This window comes from Urtica dioica, chromosome 7, assembly GCF_054948205.1.
Source record: "Urtica dioica subsp. dioica isolate 48M chromosome 7, U.dioica_male_clone48M_v1_H2, whole genome shotgun sequence".
Classification (NCBI taxonomy): Eukaryota; Viridiplantae; Streptophyta; class Magnoliopsida; order Rosales; family Urticaceae; genus Urtica; species Urtica dioica.
The window spans coordinates 21,994,170-22,016,348 of NC_142762.1; the positions used below are offsets into that span (position 1 = coordinate 21,994,170).

The 22,179-nt window shown below is 37.5% G+C and overlaps 2 protein-coding genes across 5 annotated transcripts; both read left to right on the plus strand.

The window, feature by feature from the left end:
* Positions 1–2,805: 2,805 nt before the first annotated feature.
* On the plus strand, positions 2,806–10,498 carry LOC149390405 (eukaryotic translation initiation factor 4G-like). 3 transcript variants are annotated; one of them, XM_089620258.1, is made up of 10 exons: positions 2,806–2,911; positions 3,076–3,282; positions 3,465–3,604; positions 3,902–4,054; positions 4,240–4,310; positions 4,467–4,523; positions 4,766–6,043; positions 6,150–9,091; positions 9,634–9,828; positions 9,938–10,498. In XM_089620258.1, the coding sequence occupies exons 2-10, from the start codon at positions 3,125–3,127 to the stop codon at positions 10,296–10,298; spliced, it is 5,355 nt and encodes a 1,784-aa protein (XP_089476384.1). In that variant the 5' UTR covers positions 2,806–2,911; positions 3,076–3,124; the 3' UTR covers positions 10,299–10,498. The 3 variants fall into 3 exon arrangements, with proteins under 3 accessions (XP_089476384.1, XP_089476383.1, XP_089476385.1); XM_089620257.1 differs by lacking the exon at positions 2,806–2,911 and having other exon boundaries at positions 2,918–3,282; XM_089620259.1 differs by lacking the exon at positions 2,806–2,911 and having other exon boundaries at positions 2,918–3,282; positions 4,772–6,043.
* Positions 10,499–16,404: 5,906 nt separating this feature from the next.
* On the plus strand, positions 16,405–20,534 carry CKB4 (casein kinase II beta subunit 4). Of its 2 annotated transcripts, none has more exons than XM_089621313.1 (5): positions 16,405–16,998; positions 17,834–18,052; positions 18,538–18,647; positions 18,721–18,886; positions 20,062–20,534. In XM_089621313.1, the coding sequence occupies exons 1-5, from the start codon at positions 16,761–16,763 to the stop codon at positions 20,190–20,192; spliced, it is 864 nt and encodes a 287-aa protein (XP_089477439.1). In that variant the 5' UTR covers positions 16,405–16,760; the 3' UTR covers positions 20,193–20,534. The 2 variants fall into 2 exon arrangements, with proteins under 2 accessions (XP_089477439.1, XP_089477438.1); XM_089621312.1 differs by having other exon boundaries at positions 16,406–16,998; positions 17,828–18,052.
* The last annotated feature ends 1,645 nt before the right edge of the window (positions 20,535–22,179 follow it).

Consider the following 22,179-nt stretch of genomic DNA (forward strand, 5'->3'; position numbering starts at 1 on the left):
CCAAGTTTAGCTTAATGTCAACTGACTCCACTTAAGAGTTGACACTGAAAATCTCTCGGTTCAAATGAATTTATTTTCTACTCAAGAATTCAATCTAATTGTAATGAGTGGATCCACTAAATATTATCTATGTTTACCCTTCATGAATATCATCAGCTAGTCGGGATTTACAAAATTACCATTTTACCCTTCTAGATGTTATTTCCTCAACTCCTTTGTCGCTTGTGAATAAGTTAGAAATAATGTATTGACAAGGAGCTAATAAGTCACATTGTTTCATCCAAAAGAGTCAGGACTCAATTTGGACACTGGCCAGTTCATTTATTCACATTCCAAGGAACAAAGCATGAGGTGATATACATTGCATTTCAACAATCTTGTACATGAATTCCATATCTATGAGAACTTCACAAAGTTACTCATGACATCTTCACAACTTAGTACTCCACCAATAGGTCATGTTCAGAATCACATAGTGAGTCCGAACTCTGACTTTCTCAAATGAGAATACGTAAGCTGTGAAATGGCATGTCTCATTTCAGGATTAAGGTAAGCACGATGCAATTCATACGTAGTGACTTCGAGACATAAGAGGTTAAATGGTTTATTCTTATTTTGTCTCTAGAAGTGCACTGGTCAATTCAGTACCTTCGGAAGATACCTAGAAGAACTATAGAGTCTCAAACTCTCAATGCCTCATAACCAGACATCATAGATTCTCCTAACAATCGTACTGAGGTCAATAGTCCTTTGACCCAAAGATTGCGAATATATCGTTTTAAGCAAACTATGAAGAGTTTGTTCATGCAAATCTACATTTGTCTCTTCGTAAGTTGTTAAGTTTGTTTATGGACTAAAGACTAATGTTTTATCATAAAGCTTCAAACAAACAAGGAAGAATGAATGAACGTTTCAACTTTTTATTAATGAATAAGCAATTACAAGCAAGAGTCTTCGTGAGACTTTATTACATCAAATGTACAAAATAAAGACTACAACTTTTCTTGTGGGCACCATTGACAACATGTTGATGTAATCTTTCAAGGATTCCTTAGACTTATGTAGGATTGCCAACAATATTTCCTTCAATGTTTTTCCTGCTTAAGATCCCACGAACTGATTCATGAAGATGTTGCACATTTGTTTCCACGAACTGATTGAATTCGGTCTCAACTTTTGATACCACTTGTTAGTGGTCCCTGACAATGTGATGGAAAACGCTTGCACATCACGTGGGGGCTTGCTTCCTGCAATGCCATCTAAGACTAATATGTGTCAAGGTGATCTCCCGGTTCAAATTTTCCGTCGTATAGTGGGACGCTCGGCATTTTGAACTCATGATGCGGAAGGTGCTCTAGTACCTTCGAGGTGAACGGTGAAGTGGTTCTCCTCTGCTTGACAAAAAAATTCTCTGACACAACGCCACTTCTTCAATTCAGCTTTCGAGTCTTTGTAAGTTAGTCTGGGTAGTGCTTTCTATTTCTTCGGTGTCTGATTCTAATTTGGACGCCGAATCAAGATGATCAGAACTATCTGTGTCTTCACCGAGTACTTCCTTTTCATATCTATCTTTATCGTGTTTCTTAGCCTTTTTAGACTTGTCTTTAATGCCATCGATTTCTTTTCCCGGCCTTTGGCGGGGAGTATCATCCGGTGTCACGATTGCACTGCGTACCGTGACACATTTGGCCCTAATCTGCTCCTCCAACTCCTTATTCTTCCTTTGCAGTTGTGTAGACGCTGTTTCATTTCTCTGAACAACTCTAGAAGACTCGGTTGTGAGAGCATTTTCGCGATTTCTTCCGCAGCCAGAGGTAGAGTCCTGTTGCGATGCTCGATTTGCTCGTGCTCTTTACTCTAATGATCTCCTTCCGCTCTGGGTTTCAATGTTGCCGAAAAACTCGCCATCGAATTTCAACATTGAATCCTCTCATTCTAATGCCAAACTGTTAATGTCATAGAATAGATACAACAATTATCTCAGTGATTACACGTATATGCCGAATAGGGTCAGTATTAATGTGTGTAAAGACTGGATTGTTCTTATATTAGACGACTCTCAATATAAGAAGTATAAATTATAGGGGAATACAATACAAGAAGTATAAATTACAGTGTATGTGTATTGTGCGAATGAGTCTCTAGTCTTTTTTGTTGGGGGTCATCTGTTTTTTTATAGGTGGGGGTCGTGTATGGACGTGGGTTGATCAGCTCCAACGCTTTAGGCGGTTACTAGATAACCGTTCACATTGTGTGGTGTAGCCGTTCTGGTAATTAATTGTTTGAGGGTTATCATAACGATTATTGGTGGTTATATGACCTTTATAACTTTTATTCGACTAGTCTATATCATACTGAGTGCATCTCCGACTTTTTCGGTTCTGACAGTCGGTGTTCGAAAATTAACTTATGTTTCCGGTCGTTTCTCATATATTCACACCTCAAACAGTTCTTGTTCGATGATTTGCGACTATTCGGTGTTATGATAAATTCCGATCATAAAAAACCCATTTTAACCCATACCAACAATTTTTTTTTTATACTTTATGAAATTTCTCAATAAAATTTTGGAAAAGTATTAGGATAACCAAAAATAAATAAATTATTTGGAAGAGTAGTGTAATCGCACACAAAACACATTCTCGCAACACAAAAGCCACACAAAGTGAAAGAAAGACCCATTCGATTTCTGATCTCCTAAAAAAACTACCTTTTGACCACCCGACTGGCCAGTTTGTTACCACAACATATTACCATAACTCTCTCCCTCATCAATACAAATTTGTATTTTTTTTTTTCTTGTTTATTTTCTTTCCCTTACCCTCTCCCTCTCTCTTCTCTATTCTTCTGCTTTTGTCATAGTTTGGCAATAAAACCCTAATCCCCGTTTCGCTGTTCACTCACTTCGCAGGTAAAAAAAAAAAAAAAAAAAAAACCCTCTCAAATTCCTTGCCTCCTCGATCGAACCCTAACGTTAGGGTTAAATCTCCGACTGCTTATGCGTTGCACTTGTCGTTGTTGGGGTTTTGATTTGATTATATCGGGTGTCGTGGATCTGCTCGCGTTTGATTGCAGGGAAAGTCCGAAGAAAAGATAAAATTGGAGGAATTAAGGGTTAGAATATATGTCCTTCAATCAATCAAGGTCCGATAAGAGCGAGCCGCAGTATCGAAGGACCGGACGATCCGGGAGCTTCAATCAGAACCGGGGCTCCTCCTCCGGCGCCTACGGCAGGGGAAGCGGCGGGCCCGCCCCTTCGCCTTCCATTCCGCCCAACCGCAGGTTCGACTCTCGATCTTCCTCCTCTACGTTTCACTGTTTTTTTATATTTATTTTCAGTTTTCTAATCCTCAGGCGATTGAATTTTATGCTGAATTTTGTGACTTTAGGTTTCTATGGCTGTTTATCTGTCATTGAATTAATTTTGTTTTTTGTTTTCTTGGTACGGTTTCTGTGATTTTCAGTTACAAGAAGTCCAATAACAATGCACAAGGAGCGCAATCTAGGGCTCCTAGTGGGCCCACTGTAAATTCTTCTTCGGAAAATAGTGCTTCGACTCCTCGCGCTGTGCAGAATGGTGCCCACGTCCAGCCCCAAATTCACGGTATACTTTTATATGAACTTCCTCTGTTGTTTTTTTTTTTTTTTTTGTGAATTTACTTGCGCTATCCTCTATTTGTATTCCTCGTAATTTTCATGCTGCTATCAGAAGGTTTTTAATGTTCTGTATGCGCTAGAGTTATGTTAACTAAACGGTGCGGAGAATTTCAGAAAGATGAATAGAAGGAAGAGAGAAAACGAGATTTTCTTAACTTATTTTATTTTATCTTATCAAACGCTTTGTTTATTTCCCATTTGGTCTCGTTATTTGTGTTGAGTTCTGTCATTTGTCTTATTTCAGGGGCATCTGATGCACCGGTTTTTGTCCCAGTTGCCAAGCAAGCTGAGCCATCAGCAGCTCCAAGAAGTAGCCGAGGTGTTCCAAAGGCTCCGACCTCCCAGAATACCCCCATGATTTCTTATGCATCTGCAACTGCTTCTACACCCACAAAGGGTAAGTCTGTATATCCATTATTCGTGTCAATAGTGCTTATCTCTTACTTGTGTCAATACAGTCATGATTCGTTGCATATTGTTATATATATATACACACACACACACACACACACACACACATATGGTAGTATTATACTGCAATTACCTAACGACTTGTTCTTTTTCGATCATCCTACATTTCAGCCCCGGGGGATGGATCCAAGCCTTTCTTACAGTTTGGCTCAATAAGCCCGGGTTTTGTGAATGGAATGCAGGTATTAATGCTGTGTCTAGTTGTCTACTGACGATTAACATTTTTTTCTCTGTCTGCTCATTTATGAACTTGGTCTGTATTTTTTTTTCTGTTTCGTTCAGCAATTCTTAATTCTATTCTATAACATAAATTGATTATGTTCCTATTCTATTTGTAGATTCCAGCTCGTACTAATTCTGCTCCCCCAAATTTGGACGAGCAAAAAAGAGATCAAGTAAGTTGTCTGCATTTTCTACAATAGCAATTAATATTAATTTTGTTTCATGCACTACTTGCAATTGTGAATAGTGTTCTAGTGTGTACAAATGCAACTTAAGTATCGATTTTTTGTTCCTTCTGTAGCGTCTAGAAATCATCGGTGAAATTATTATTCTGCAGTTTTCTCTCTCCTGGTGGTAGTTGAGTGTTCATAGTGACTTTTGTGTTTTTGTTTCCAATTAACGAAGCGCATACTAGTTGCAGGTACGTCAAGAACCGTATAGAGCTGCACCTGCATTGCCAACTCCAGTTCCGAAGCAGCAGGTGCCGAGGAGGGATCCTGTTGCTCCCGAAACACAGCAAGCGCCAAAGGTTAAAAAAGATGTGCCAGCACCTCCTGCATCAGGCCAGAGTCAGAAGCCTTCTAGTATTCCGATGGGTGGGATTTCCGTACCAATTCAGTTCCACCAGCCCCCAGTTTCCATGTATGGCTCGAACCAGCAGCAGGGTCAAATGCAAATGCCATTGTCTTTGCCGATCGGAAGTAGTCCCCAAGTGCAGGTGCAGCAGCAGCAGCAGCAGCAGCCTATGTTTGGACTCCAACCCCTTCAAATGCCACATCAGGGGATCATGCATCAGGGGCAGAACATGAGCTTTACGCCTCAAATGGGTCCACTGCCCGGCCAGATTGGAAACTTAGGGATCGGTATTGGCCCTCAATACCCTCAACAGCAGGCAGGGAAATTTGCTCCTCCTCGCAAGACTCCGGTTAAGATTACCAACCCAAAGACCCACGAAGAGCTGAGGTTTGACAAGCGTGCGGATGGGTATGGAGATGGCGGGCTGGCAGGCCTAAGGCCTCACCCAAATGTTCCTCCACAATCTCAAACTATTCCACCGTACCCTGCTCCTCATCAGATGAATTACTATCAAGCTTCCTATGCTAATAACATGTATTATCCAAACCCTAGCTCTGTACCATTGACAAGTGGCCAGGTGCCACCCAACTCCCACACACAGGCAGGCCGATATAATTATTCTGGGACCGGGTCCCATAATGTTAAAATTATGAATCCATCAGCTCTTAATAAGCCAGGCACCCATGTGCATGGCATCTTGGAACCACATAACCTGGAACATGCTCGTGATGTGCAAACATCAGGAACTACACATGTTACAGTTAGACCGGCAGCTGGCTCTCGGGAGAAGGTAGAACCGCCCTCAGTTGAAGTGCACAAACCAGCAGTGCTATCTTCCCACACGAGCTCATCTCATTCTTCAAGTACGGTTAAAACCTTGCAGCAGTTAAAATCTGGGAGTGACTCAGTTGCCACTGGGTCATCTATGGTGATTGATCAACCTGCAGGCATGGTTACTGCAGTTCAGGTCGAAGGCCACATTCCCTCTTCGACTTTACTGTCTAAGTCTGAACCAACACCCGCCAATGCCGATCTAGAGAAAAAGGAACCTCTGAGTAATTCTAGCTTAACCGAAGATCAATCTATAAAGAAGGGACTTCCTCAGTCCCAGCATCAGGTACAGTAAAGTATTTGGAATTTACTTGTCATTCTGTTGTCCTTTTTTTTTTTAATTCAGAAAATGTTTGGTATGATATATACTGAGTGTTTACTAAAATTTACAGGTTGGGGGTCCTACTGCTGAAAGTTCTGTTGCTACGGCTATTTCTTCCTCAGCGACGTGTGAGGACGTTCCATATGCAACTCAGAAATCGGTGGCCGCTACTCCTGATGTTTCTGCATCAAAGATAGAGACAACTTTTAAAAGCAGCGCACCTGTTTCAACTGAAATCTCTGGAGTGCCCGCTAGTGCTGATACTTCAGTACCTAAGCTGGATGTGCTTGAAGGAACAGAACAAGGAAAGGAGTTGTCAGAAGGGCCCGATGAAGACTTAAGTAAGCCCAAGGTTTCTTCTGAACTCAACTCCTTACAGTCTGTACTTGTTGAGGGACAAAATGGGCAGGTGCGTCAACAAGAAGACATATCAACAAGCAGTGTCATCCCTTCATTGGAAACTACCAGCACAGTTGATGAACCGGTGCAGAGTCACTGCGTAGAACCACATACCCGGGATGAAGATATTGAAGATTCTTCTGTTGATAAATCATCTAGTGTGGATGACTCTTTGAGTAAAGATGATGTCAGTGATGATTCTGTTTTAAAATCTGCGAAAAACATTCAGGATTCTCTCCCACCTCTGGCTGCTGAGACTAAGCAGGAGGGAGAACAAGTTGGAACTACCGAGAGTATTGGGACAGTCACAGACAGTGCCACTGGTGCTGCTGTTTCAGTCTCTGTTCCAGCAGGTTCTAAAGATAAAATCCTTCCGGAATTGTCTAGGTCAAAGAGTTCGACTACAAAAGGTAGGAGGAAACTAAAAGAAGTTCTTCAGAAGGCGGATGCTGCTGGGTCGTCTGATCTATACCTGGCATACAAGAGCCCGGAGGAAATAAAGGAAAGTCTTGCAGCTGCGGAAACGGCCGAGAGTAGTAGCTTGGATTCTCAGCAAGTAGAAACGGATGTGACCGGTGAAGAAGACACCGAGAATAAAGCGGAACCGGAGGATTGGGAAGAAGCAGCTGATACAAAATCAAAGCTTGAGATTGAGAATGATGGGGTAGCCCAGGGAGGGGCGGTGGTTGACAAAGACGGCGGGGTAAAGAAGTACTCGAGAGATTTTCTTCTTAAATTTGCGGACCAGTGCACAAGTGTACCTGAGCATTTTGAAATCTCAGCTGATATAGTTGAGATCTTAAGGAATCCTAATGCCAGTATCCCCCACCGCAGTCCAGCTCCCAGTCCCAGTCCTGGAAGAGGATCGGGTCCTCGGCTAGAGCGTCGTAACAGTGTAGTGTCAGAGGACGATAGATGGAATAAAATGCCGGGTCAATTTGTACCAAAGTTGGATACGAGTTTTGGCCATAATCCTGGTTTCCGACCTGGGCAGGGAGGGCATTTTGTTAACACGAGGAATGTGAGAGGGCAGTCACCTGTTGGCTACGCTGGAGGGATCCTGACTGGTCCAATGCAGCAGTCAATGGGTGGGATGCACAGAAACAGTCCTGATGCTGACAGGTGGCAGCGAGCAACCCACTTTCAGCATAAGGGCTTAATCCCCTCCCCACACACTCCATTGGTGACAATGCACAAGACAGAGAAGAGGTATGAAGTGGGAAAAGTGACAGATGAGGAAGAGGCCAAACAGAGGCAGTTGAAGGCCATATTGAACAAGCTTACTCCTCAGAACTTTGACAAGCTTTTTGAGCAAGTGAAAGCCGTTAATATCGATGAGGTCCGCACACTTCGGGGTGTCATTGATCAGATCTTTGACAAAGCTCTGACGGAACCTACATTCTGTGAGATGTATGCTGATTTCTGCTTTCATCTTTCTGGAGAATTGCCTGATTTTATTGAAAACGATCAGAAGATTACCTTTAAGAGGTTACTTCTGAACAAGTGCCAGGAGGAATTTGAGAGGGGCGAAAGAGAGCAAGAAGAAGCGAATAAGGTGGACGAGGAGGGTGAGGTAAAACAGTCTGCCGAGGAAAGAGAAGAGAAGAGAGTCAATGCTCGAAGACGGATGTTGGGTAACATCCGATTGATTGGAGAGTTATTCAAGAAGAAAATGTTAACTGAGAGGATAATGCATGAGTGCATGAAAAAGCTTTTGGGTCACGATCAAACTCCCGACGAGGAGGATATTGAAGCTTTGTGCAAACTCATGAGTACAATTGGACAGAGTATCGACCATCCAAAAGCCAAGGAGCACATGGATGCGTATTTTGATGGAATGAGAAGCCTATCCAATGACATGAAGCTATCATCAAGAGTTAGATTCATGTTGAAGGATTCAATTGATCTGAGAAGGAATAATTGGCAGCAGCGGAGAAAAGTTGAGGGGCCGAAAAAGATCGAAGATGTGCACAGAGATGCTGCTCAAGAGAGACAGGCACAAACGAGCAGGCTTAGCGGCCGTGGCTCGGGCATCAATCAATCAGGAAGAAGGGGTGGTCAAATGGATTTTAATCAAAGAGGGTCATCTACGATATCTTCTCCCGGTTCTCAAATGGGTAGCTTCCGCGCGATTCCTACTCAGAGTCGTGGTTTCGGAAGTCAAGATGTTCGAACGGATGAGAGGCAGACTTATGACCCCAGGCCATTGTCAATGTCTCTTACTCAGAGACCTGGCGACGAGGCCATCACTTTGGGTCCCCAAGGTGGTCTCGCCAGAGGAATGTCCAGTAGAGGACCTGTCTCAGTGTCACCCTCTTCTCTGGCCGATATGTCACCAGTCGGTGGAGACGCCAGAAGGCTCAATGGTTACAGCTCTGCGTCGGACAGGGGTCACAATCTAAGGGAGGATTCGATACCAAGATCCATGCCCGAAAGAGCTCAACCTGCTTTTGATCAGTCCAGCGCACAAGTGCGGAATGTCTATGGTGTCAGGGATCTCAGACCGCCTTCACGTGGAGAAGCACAGACTTCTTCGAGTACTTCAGTTGGGAATGTGCTGTCTGAAGAAGTTCTACGAGCTAAATCAAAGATTGCTATCAAAGAGTACTACAGGTTTGTACATCTCTTGTGCATTTTTCACAAGTGTTCCTTTTTTGTCTTTTCATATCACAATCTTTAGTGTCAATAATCACTTTAAACCTTATTTGTGTTTCTGGGAGTTGAAACTTTTCCTATGTTTAGTGTCCCGTTCATTTTGACATTTGATAGTATATACCCACATAAGTAGGATTTAATACCTTGAGCATTTTTTGTGATCTACCTCGTAAGCAGTCTCTAGGATCGTTGAATTTCAAATTGAAACTTGCTTAGGGCAAACATTGTTTATTTCTCTAATGTTTTAAGACTGAAACCATATTATTTTGGCGAAACTGCAAGTTTAGATCAAGAGCAGAGATATCCAAGCTGTTTTAGAGTAGTATTAAGCACCATGTATCAGATAAGAACTGCATTTATCCGTGTTGTTGGGGTGTTTTGAAATTGCCGGGAAATTTCATGTATTAGGAAAGAACTGCATTTATTTGTGTTGTTGGGGTGCTTTGAAATTGCCGGGAAATTTTGAAATTTGTAGTTTACATTTGTGTGTTGTGTGGCAGTGCTAGAGACGTTGGAGAAGTTGCTTTATGTATCAAAGATTTGAATTCCCCGAGCTTCCACCCAACAATGGTATCCATATGGGTTGGTGAATCTTTCGAGGGAAAAGCTGTGGATAGAGATCTGTTGGCCTCGCTTCTTGTCAAGCTTACGACATCAAATGATGCGTCCTTGAGTCCCACACAACTTGTGCAAGGGTAAGGAAAAAAAATGTTGTGCATATGTTGCCTATTTTTTTTTTTTTTTTATCATTCAGACAATTTATGTATTTATCGATTTAACCACCTGTTTTCTTTTGGGTTATAGCTTTGAATCGGTGTTGGAGATGTTGGAGGACACGGTGACAGACGCTCCAATGGCACCACAGTATCTCGGCCGTATGTTTGCGAAAGTCATCACGGAGAATGTGGTCCCGTTGGAAGAGATTGGACGGCTTATACATGAAGGCGGAGAAGAGCCGGGGAGTCTTCTGAGCTCTGGGCTCGCCGGAAATGTTATCGGGAGTGTGCTGGAGATCATCCAATCCGAGAAGGGTGACGAGGTTTTGAAAGCCCTTATCAAGGGCTCGAGTTTGCAGTTGGAGACTTTCAGGCCTCCAAATCCCATGACATCAAAGACATTAGAGAAGTTCATTATATTTAGTGAAGCTCATTGTAAGCCTCGTTAGTGATACAAGAAAAATCGTTGGCTGGAATGGGAGCTGTTAGGGTTCTTTTTTCTTTATTAATGTTAATTTTGCATAAATATTTTTATTGATGGGCGAGCGAGAATTTTATGTCACGGGCTATGATGATCCTTGTCCATGCTTTTAATATTATTTATCAAAAAAATATTTCACTGCAATTCACGGGAAGGTTTATTTTCTTATACTAGTCTAAATCGGTATTGGTCCTCCTGAATTCCTCTGAATAATTGTTTTGGTCCTTTGCACACCTTAAAATGTGGCACCTAGTATGATATTGGGTTTTAAATGGTCACTTTTTGTTTGGCAGTTCATCTTTTCAATGCGGGCTATTGCCAGCATAAATATTCAATCTGTTCGATTTTATACATTTTAATATATATATATATATATATTTACGGTCAAAATACTAAATGTTATCTTTTAGTAGCATTGTTACTTTCGGTGAGTTGAGCGTTGTGGTTAAGCGCTACCACTGTCCAATGAGTTCATTCCTCACCCACTTCAACAATTGACTGAGAAACTTAAGGGCTGTTTGGTTTAGTAATCTAAATTTGTTTTTTGTTTTTAATTTTTTTAATTCTAATTTTAAATTAAAAAACAGATTTAGAATTACGTTTCAAAATATTTTAAAATGTTGTTTGGTTATGTTTCACATTCAATTGTTTTAGAGTTTAATTTAAAATATCATAGAGATAAAATAAAAAACATATTTTCATTGTTTTTTGTTTTCTAAACAAATTTCAAAGAAAAAGAAACATAATTCTAAATTTGTTTTCTAAGTACTATAACAAAACATATTTTCTAAAAGTGTTTTCTAGAATTTAGAATTAGAAAACATAAATAAATTTGGAATCAAAAACCAAACAGTCCCTTACCATCCATCATCCTTATTAGTTTACTCATATTTTGCTGTATATTCCTTTACAACTCATTTAAACCCACCAAGCTTTCTTTTTTGTTATGTTAATCCTCCAAAACTGTGAATAAGACAACAACCGAGAAAGAGAAAAAAAAAAGTAAAAAAAAATGACAAAACAGAGCACCCAAAAAACGAGAGAGGAGGACGGGAACGAACGAGTTAGATAATGATATTTTCATTTATATTTAAGTGCACTGTAGCAAAATAGCCAAAATGAGACTATGAAATTTGTTTTTAGCCTACGTTTGACAATTTTTAGTGATATAGTCAAATAGTTTATGTGGCAATAATTAAGTTCTGATTTGCCTTTATTTATTAACAAATTCGTCACTTTCTCTCTCCTATTCTTTCAAAAAAAAAAAATTACATCAAAACTTCAAAAATTCGTATCTTTCTCATACGAACTCGAAATTGAGTGATTCCAAATCCTAAGGATTCGTGACGCCGAGATCTTCAAAAATAGATCTATTGTGTTTGATGAAAAATCATGTTCAATACCATAGATGTAGAAAAATCACGTTACTACCTTAAATATTGAAATAACTGAAATTTTTTAAAATTATCAAAAAAATAATGGAAACGTAAATATGATGCATTAAACATAATTTTCATCAAACACAATGGGTCTATTTTTTAAGATCTCGACGCCACGAATTTGTAGAATCTGAAATCACTCAATTTCGAGTTCGTATGAGAAAGATACGAATTTTTTAAGTTTTGATGCAAAAAAAAAATTATTTGAAAAGAAATAGGAGAGAGAAAGCGACGAATTTGTTAATAAATAAGGGCAAATCAGACTTTAATTATTGCCACATAAGCTATTTGACTATATCCCTAAAAATTGTCAAACGTACGTTAGATCCAAAATCACATGTTTAAAGTGGTCTAGTTAGTTACAAATCTCTAAATTTAATGCTATATATATATATATATATATTAATTCACTTATTAAAATAAATTAATGGAAATTTTATTTGGTTCTGAGTGTCCACGTGACATAGGTTAAATGTAACTATAGTCTTAAACACTGACGTTAGATATTTTTTTCGTCGAAAAAAATAGATGTATTAAAGTGTATAAAATCGAAAGAATTAAGTATTTATGCTGCCAATAACTCAAAGTGAGAGCATTTTCAATGAAAACCCTCATTTTAAGGATTCTCAAACATTAAAATGAGGGCTTAAAAGATCTCAACTCCAATGAAACCCTCAAATTTATCCCTAAAAATTTATTTTTATTACATATTAATCCTTAGTATTTAATAATATCAAATAGTGTTATACCTCCATAAATAATAATAAAACATGCATAATATAAGGCTACATTCTAATAAAACATGAAATTACATACAAATAATAATAAAATATAAGACTTTAACATTACTCTTTTTTTTTTTTGTAATTTTGAGTGTTAATGCATTTAATTATACCATTCTTGTACTACTTTATGTTCATTTTTTATATTAATAGCATGTGTTATGATTTTATTTATTCATCCACTAGAAAAAAAATCAAATTATTAAATTAAAAGGATTAAATTATGATATATTTATCATTATGTAAAATAAAATATTTTTTTTATCAAATTTTGGAAAATGAGGTAACTTTTAACAGCTTATATAAAGAATAGGAGTAATAAATAATTTAACATAATTTTTTAAGATCCAAATAGTGCACCTTCCAAAACCATCGAAATGAGAGTTTACGGGCCTCCAGTGGAGATGCTCTTATAACTCATTTCTCTAATCGTCTTCCTTTTTGCTCACCAACATTATCCTAATATACGAAAATGAATCCCCAAAACTTCGTAGCTTCTATGGTGTTGATAAGTCCCACATTTTTTTAACAATCTACTTCATTTATTTATATTGCTTACTTAACGTATCCAATTAATTATTTTATGGAAAAATGACAGCATTCCCCTTGTATTATGGCAATTGTATGACATCACCCCCAATACTTTTCGATCAATTGTTTACTCTTTCATCTCCTTATGTCAAATTTTTTGACAAATCTGTCAGTTATCTGGGCATGTGCTTATCACGTGATAGTTAAATGAAGGATACATTTGTAATCTTATAATATGATTAAGAAAATAACATTAATGAAAGGAAATAATAAAAAAAAGTAATGAATATACTTGTGTGTGTGTGTGTGTGTGTGTGTGTGTGTGTGTGGCGTCCTTCTCGATGACCACAATCCAAAACATCTAAACTAATTTGTTATAAATTTATAACATTTTTATGCCATGACATTTTATTATCTTTACTCATTGTATATGGATATACCATTTATTCATAGCTAAATAAAATAATGACAAATGACTTATTTTGATCGGAGGAACACCAATTGAGATACCAAAAATAGATAGAGGATCTAGATTTGTGGTAGTACACAACTAAAAGAGCCTTAAGTTTGTTCAAGAAATTAACAAAGCAATATACATAACTTGAAAAAAAAATCTTCTCTCTCATCCTAACATTTTTCTCTCTCCTCCTCTCTCATTCTCACGTTTTCACATCCCTTTATCTCTCTTCTTCCATCTTTCTCTCTCTTCTTATTTACATGTGTATTTCATTTATTTTTGCTTACATACTTTATTTTTTTCTCTCTCTCATTTCTTGCATTCGCATACATGTGCATCTTGTTTAAAAAAGGAGAAAAGATTTTCACGAGATACGAGGTTTTTCAAAATAGTTACGGTTGTAGGTTCCCATAAATGGCGGCTAGTTCCCAGTAGGGGGAATCGGTCTGTTTGATTCTCAATACGAGGGGTCAAATACTTGCTTTGGAGGGTTTGGTCTTCGGCTAGTTTCCAGTACGGGGAGATGGTCCAGCTAATTCTAGTACAGGTAGTCAGTCCGTCTGATTCTCAGTACGGGGAGTCAGATTGAAGAAGTATGTTGGTTACCAGTACGAGTAGCAAACCCATTTAACTCTCAGTATGGGGAGTTAGATGTCATGACTTGGGGATTGACCTCTCAGACAAATGGGCTAGATGGGGGTCTTACAGTTGTACCAAGCGCGTGAATAATTAAGATTTTTCAAAGAAATGCGAAATGAAAAGTTGATCTAAACGATTTTACGAATATTACTTCATGTGCATTGTTTATGCTTACTGGGCGTTAGGCTTATTGAATATATTAGTTATATATATATATATATATATATATATATTATATAACTGTAGTGTAGTCTTTTAGCGGTAATTACTTTTTCTATAGTATTCAGCCTATTTTTCGTTTCTCTTTCAATCCATTTTCTCTTTTACAAATTTATCATTGTATGAGAGCCTTCAATTCAAAATTTCGCATTTGTTCATCGTTGGATCATCACATAAATTGTACAAAATGTTCATAACACATATTCGTCCATTCTGAACAGTGGAGATAATGTATTCTAAGTTTGTCTGTCGAGTGAAGGGATGAGTTTTGAATTTACATTCGCAACAGCCCCAACCAACAATGCCAAAATTGATTTTACGCCTACGTCAACCGTTGGATTGTCACAAAATGTTAACATCATATTCATGACAATCAAAGGTAGACTTTCAACGGTGGGATTAGTGTTTTGAGTCTTTTAATTCTGTTTGTCGAGCACGAACAAAACTGTGAATATTTTATGGGTAATGGTATTTGATTGTTTTGCATTGAGTATTTGCAATGGATTTTGGTTAGTTTTCAATGATTAAATATTATTGGGTATTTTGAGTATTTCGAAGCGGGTATCTGAGTTGTTTGTTTTGTGATTTGAAGTTCGTTATTTGGGGGTCTATTTGAAGAGTTTAGTTTATTTTTGAGTGGGTTATTTCTCTCTTGACTCTATTTGTTTCTATTTGCTGTGGGTTTTCTCTCTTGACCCCGATTTGTTTTGATATACCGTGGATCTTTTCTCTCTTAACCCCGATTTGTTTCGATTTTCCATGAGTTTTCTCTCTCGACCCCAATTTATTTCGATTTTCCATGGGTCGTATATTAGTCATATATATTATATAAGGGTAGTTTAGTCTTTTAGCGTTAACTACTTTGTCTATATATTATCCTTATTGTATTGTTCTGATTAAACAATTTACAATGTAACCCTAATAGTATTCAGCCACTTTTTCGTTTCTCTCTCAATCCTTTTCTCTTTTACAAATTTCTCAAGGAACACTCGTTTTTTTTTTTTTTTTTTTGTGATACATGTGATGACAGCATGTAGATAGTGAGTTGACTGGCGAGTGCCTCCATCCGGACATGACTTGGTATATGGGCTTTTTGACCTGATGAGCCTTATAATACGTAAATGTTTTGAGTCTTATGTGTTTTTAAGTTTAGTTGAAAGTTGTTTTGTTTTGGTGCAAACGTACGTGTAAGTTAGATGTAGTTGAAACTTTAAATAATTGTTTTGTGTGTAGATACGAAATGTTGTCACAATGTCGGGTCGTTTATCGTTTTGATTTTGTAAATAATAATAATAATAAAAAATATCATAAGTTTTGCTTATTTAATAAACGACTCGTTGTGGTGTGACAGTCGTTCTCCATCGGTCTAGACGGACGTGGATCGCACCACCATCGGGCTCAGTCGAAGGTTAAGTTCCAGATGCCAGAAGATCTTGATCTACTCGGAGATCTTGTTTGTTTACTATTAATAATTAGACTATAATTTTTTTAAAAAAAAGTGGGTTGTTTGGGCTAGTTACTTAGTTTTTTTTTTTTTTTTTTTTTTTTTTTTTTATAACAATTATATGTGTAATAGTTCATGGAAAAATTATGTAATTAATTCTATAATAAAACTAGATCTAACAACTTATCAACAAATTATAACAATCATCTTTAAAGCTAAATTATAGAATCATGGAAAAATAATAATTTTCTGCTTTTTGAGTATTTTAAGAGAATTTATCGCGAGTAGCCTACGATAAATGAGTAGCCCGCAAATAAATTAAGAAAAACATGGATTTTTGTATATCGTTGGTTAATAAGAAACTAGATAATATATGTAGTAGATAATCTTGATTTTAGTAGATAATATAATAAACTAGATAATATATGTACTTATGTAGTAGGTAATCTTGTTTAAAAAAAACAAAAATGTAGTAGATAATATTATGAAGTAATATATACAAAATAAAAAATAATAAAAATATATGGTTGAACAGCGACCAAATTGGTAAAGAAGAATGAAAACTCAAATGAATAAAGCTAGAGAGAGAGTGTATGTAAAGAGGATACACGAAACGAAGGACGACAAAACAACGGAGAGACAGAGAGAACCTTAGAGCCAACTTCTCTCTCTAGAAACCCTAGCTCGCTCGCTCGCTCTCTCTCTGTCTCTCTCCGATTCACCAACCTTTCTTTCTCTCTCATCTGCCACCTCTTGAAACCCTAGCTTTTGTTAGTTTTCTCTTCTGCTAAAAGAAATCTAGGGATTTATGTAAAATCTCGAGGCTTAACTTAACCGCTATGGAAGGCCTTAGAGCTTGAGCTTTTCCATTTCCAGAATAGTATCCAAATCTGATAGAGGAACATTCAATTGTGAGAACATGTATAGAGATCGCGGAGGAGGGTCGTCGAAGTCGGAGATCGTCGAAAGAACGTTCGATCGGAAGCGCATCAACGATGCGCTTGACAAACACCTCGAGAAATCATCGCCGTCGACTTCGAGGGCGAAGGAGAAAGAAAGGCTCTCTGTGCCGTCCACTTCCGCCGGGAAGTCTCAGCAGCTCGACCATCGCGATTCTCGCTCCGCCGCATCTCTCTCTAAAAACAAGTGCTCCGATGGTCTCTCTTTTTTTCTTCTCATTATTCTAGTGCGGTTTCTAATTCGATATTTTAGGTGTAGCTGAATCAGGTCCGTTTTTTGAATTGTCTCGGATAATTTAATCATTTTCCGAGGTCTTGGTTAGAATTATGTGCTTATGAGGCGCTAAAGGTCGTTCCTTCGGGTTTCAAAATTTTTGAAGTCTTTGTCAAGGACTTTGATACAGCAACAATGTAGATATTGCGTGCGAATCCTTGAATTACAAGCTGAGTATTTCGTTTGGTCAGTTTAAGTCCTACTTATATGATGCTTAAGGGTTTAATAGTCTAACGGGGTTTGTGGACGACGTTCATTGCTTGACTTTTATACATAGTATTTCTGATATGAGTCTCTTGTTTGTGGATAAGTTCCTTAGTTAACACTAGTATTGTTGCTAAAGGATTAATGGAGGATAAACTGTGTTTCTGGTTCCTAAATTAGATTGAAGTACATTTCCGAAGATCTTCAGGTGTAATAGAAATAATGTTTAGTTAAAAATGTATCGGTCCCTGCTCCATAAACCTGCTGATGTAGATTTTTAATTTCAAATTATTGTTTACTATAATCTACATGCTAAATCTCTTGTTGCATCCCTCCTTTTAAAAAATCTAAATGCTAATTGCTGTTATGGTTTGACTAAGCTAATTGTTAGTTAAGTTCAAAGACCTTTTGAACAAGACCATGGAGTTCAGTTTTTACATGGGTTATTTATTTACTTTTTCTCTATGTTTGAAATGATGGAGTATAATTGAGTATAGATTTATCGGGCTATTATTTTTACGTAGCTTATTGTGAATGCCATCTTTATAGCTGCAGAAGAATCTGAGACTGACAGTGAAGAATCTGATGTTAGTGGATCTGAAGGAGATGACACGTCTTGGATTTCATGGTTCTGCAATTTGCGAGGAAATGAGTTTTTCTGCGAGGTTGATGACGAGTACATTCAAGACGATTTTAACCTTTGTGGTTTGAGCAGTCAAGTTCCATACTACGATTACGCACTCGATCTAATTTTGGATGTAGAATCTTCGCATGGTGAGAGCAAACACGTCTTTTAGTAAATTTACAGTATCAAGTTTTATTGTTGCATAGTATTATGTATTATTACTTGCAACAATGACTTTCTGAAACTCTTACATCATCACGATGAGAGATTCTCTTACTTATTTGTCATTGCTAGTACCAAGTTGTCTCCTTGGTCCATTATGGGCTGAACCTGGTTTATGTTTTCTGTCCAACTCCTTAGATCATGGTTATAAACTTGATTCAAGTTTGATTTGTACCAACTTTGAAATGAATAGTTTGCATTTTAATCTTGCGTCATTGAAATAATGAAGATAAAATCTTGGTGACTCATCGTGAGGATTTTTCAAATTTCATATGTGGCAGTGCAGATTAAGCCTTAAATTTCTGGTCTTAGTTTAATGTTATGGCAGAGTGAAAATGTTTTGGCTTATTGATGCGTTAATATGAGCAAGAATATTTTGTGTTGCCAACATCATGTGACATTGATCTCTCAGGTGATATGTTTACCGAGGAGCAAAACGAGTTGGTTGAATCAGCAGCAGAGATGTTGTATGGTCTTATTCACGTTAGATATATACTTACTAGCAAAGGAATGTCCGCAATGGTAAGTCTTACTTTCATGAAATCAAAATTTCTGAGTAATCCTAGTTTATGTTCTGATATGAAAATTTCCATAGTTGGAAAAGTTCAAAAACTATGATTTCGGAAGGTGCCCAAGAGTTTACTGCTGCGGACAGCCTTGCCTTCCAGTTGGTCAGTCAGACATTCCTCGTTTCAGTACTGTGAAAATTTACTGCCCGAAGTGTGAAGACATATACTACCCACGATCCAAGTACCAAGGCAGTATCCTTATATTGCGTAAACTATTACTTGCTTGTCTTTTTTCAGTGCTGCTTGATCAAATGGGTAAATATCATAAATATATACTTTACCTTAGCGTAATCACATGATACTCCCAAAGTTTCATCACCACTGTTTTTAATTATAACATTCTTTATAAGCAGTATAAAAGTTCATAACATTCTCTATGTTTAGGCTGTACAACAAAAAAAATACCTTGATCAATAACTTATTTGACTCGGCTGTTTCAGTAATTTTTAATAATCTAAGTTACCATTCCAGTTTCAATGTTTTTTTTTTCGTTTAATAAAATTTTGTGTTTGTTTCATCAATAGCTTAATAGTAAAAAAAAAAAAAAAGCTCAAAATATACTGCTGGCATTATTTTTTAAATAACTACATTTTTTAAATAAATTTATTAAATAATATTTGAAGTAGAGAATGTAAGGGTATTTGGTGCTTTAAAATGATTCAGTTGAAAAGCTCAAAATATATTGCTGGCATTATTTTTGAAAATATGTTTAAATTTAAACATTAGAAATGTTATAAAAATAAATGGTTAACTGAGAGAATGTTTTTATACAATGTCAATCTGATGGGAGTCATATCATCAAGCTGAAACTGATGGTATACATTTGATACTTTACCTAGTTAAATTACTTTACTGTTCTGGGTTTGTCCATGAGAATAAGGTTAGGTGTTCGATTCCATAATCTGCTCCCATGTAGTTTAGGATTTGATTTTGCATGAGGTACATATCGAATAAAATGCATGAGTTTCCTCTTCCTGGTTATTGTAATCAAATGGTCCTTTTTACTGATACGTGGTGTAATTTTTTGTGTAAAAAAACAAGTTAAAGAGGGAATCAAGAAACTCTTCCATATTATCTGTAGTTAAGCAGTGTCTACAGAGCAGCATACATGTGTGATGTGTATACCAAAAAAAATTTGCTTGTGAAGTTATATCATTGCAAATATAAATTACTCCGAATATTGATTGGGCTGCTCAATCTGTGAGCTGTTGTTTTGCCTGCTTTGTAGGGGCATTTTGTGTATGACAATTTTAACCCCTGGACCTATATGAATAGTACCATGCCATTTTCCTGCTTTGATGGGGTTACAAATTCTTTTATACCTGTTGCATGTCGAAACACTTTAATTTTCCTTGACAGTTTCGCAGACATTGATGGAGCATATTTTGGGACCACATTCCCTCATTTATTTTTGATGACATACGGGCACCATAAACCCCAGAAGGCGGCGCAGAACTATGTCCCAAGAGTCTTTGGCTTTAAAATGCACAAACCATGACGCAATGGTGAGTTTGAAGTAGGAAAGTATGGGTTCTTGGTTCTTTAGCCCTTGAGTGGCTATTTGCATTCCTTTGCTGAAATGGGGGTGGCTGGTTCAACCGAGGGCTAAATGCAGTGTTTCGGAAAGTCACTCGTGTACCGATGGAAATGTTTAAATTCGTATATTGGCCCATTAGCTGAGGACCTTTTTTTGTCTTATTTTATGTTACCCGTGAGATTAACAAAGCATGTGTAAGTCCTACTTTTTTTTTCCCTTTCTTCGTTGACATGGTTTGAAGTGCTTTATATTTGCAGTTCCTCCTTGTTTTTATTTTATATTATTTTTCTTATCATTTATTGATGCCTATCTTCTCAAATACCTGCTTGTGCATTAATACCATATGTAGTAAAAGAGTGTTTTCTCAGATTTTTCGGACATTGTGAAAGAAGTTGGGATGGTGAAGAGCGATCTCAAGAACGATGTGTTTCTACTTGACACATTGTATGTTATATGCACTTTTATCTTTCTTTTTTTATACTTGTTTCTTAGTGGCACTTTTTCTTTTGGACTGAGCGCGTTGGAATCGGGAACAAACCGTTGACATTAGAAGTACCTCAGACAGTTTCGAACTTTCAGAAATGAAACAATCCGGAACAGAACAAAAAAAGATTAAATTAAAGAACTAAATGGAAGGGAGTAATGGCAGTTATAATAATACTTTTTTTTATCGACTTCTAATAGTAAACAAACTAACAAAGTGAGTAAAGGAGAATTGATTGCTCAAGAATATGTAGGATGTGTAAGGAAGAAAACTGGGTTACGTGAATCTAAGTATATTTTTTCTCCGTGAATCATTTGGATTAACAATTGCAGGATGGACTCTGAGCTCCGCATATTTTAGTGCATAGATTAGCGTTGATTTGGTCTCTTTCACTAAGCGCACGTACAGCTCTTTACTTGGAAGAAGCAAGACGGTTGCGTGAGAAATGGTTAAATGATCTTTTTCTCTGGAATTTGGGGCGGCTCATTGAATTGGTCTTTGGAACGCTATCAGCTTTGAAAGCTCTGAATTTAGTGAGCTCTAACTCCTTTTGAAACGGGCTTACTATCCTTGTCAAATATATTTCTATTAGGTTGCAAGTTTGACTAGTCCTGAACTCATTAAAGGACAAAGTCCTATACCAACAATCACCTACAGTTTATTGAGCACGTAGTAGTAGTTAAACTAAACGATTGGTGCGGGTCTTGCAAAGTGCAGTTTTATGCTATACGAGCTCGAGCTAGATATTCTTAGGTGATGTGAATTGAGACCTCAAAATCATTCAATTTTTTTTAATTAAGAGTTTATATTGAAAGACGGGCATCCTGATGATGACATGTGTCATTCAAAATTCAATTAAGAAAATTCGAATCGTGACATGAAATCGAGTGAAATTCGGAGCAGCGTCAGTTCGATTAGATCCTTATATAGCCGAAGCATTAGTCCCTTTGTCCACTATTTCCTTACGGGCCGTCATTAATCTTTGTAAGTTTCTCTCTCTTCTTTTCTTCTCTAGGTTAAATCCTCTCGAGTTTCTCATTTTGTTCGTAATGTTCTCTAATATTTGTGTTGTGCTTTGATTTTGTGCAATATATGTTGATGTTGGACTTCGTCCTCTATCTAATGAGAAATGGATTTGACCGAGTACAAGTTAATTGAGCCCAAACTCATATATTTATCTTTAGCAGATTCAGATAATATGCCAGCCCGTCAGAAGATTCAAATGCCAGCTCGGGATAACCGTTCCCTGAAGATCCAGAGATACAAAGCTCGTCAGCCCGATCAATCCGCAACCGCTTCTCACATGAATAGGTCTCCAACGACAGGTGTCCAGAGACGCAGTAGTGAGTTCTAACTGACGCACGACGTGTCCCGAACAAGCTGGAGCTCACAACCTCGCCTTCCTAGACTATAAATATATAACAACCAAGCCCATTTAGGGCACGTTACTTCATCATCATCATC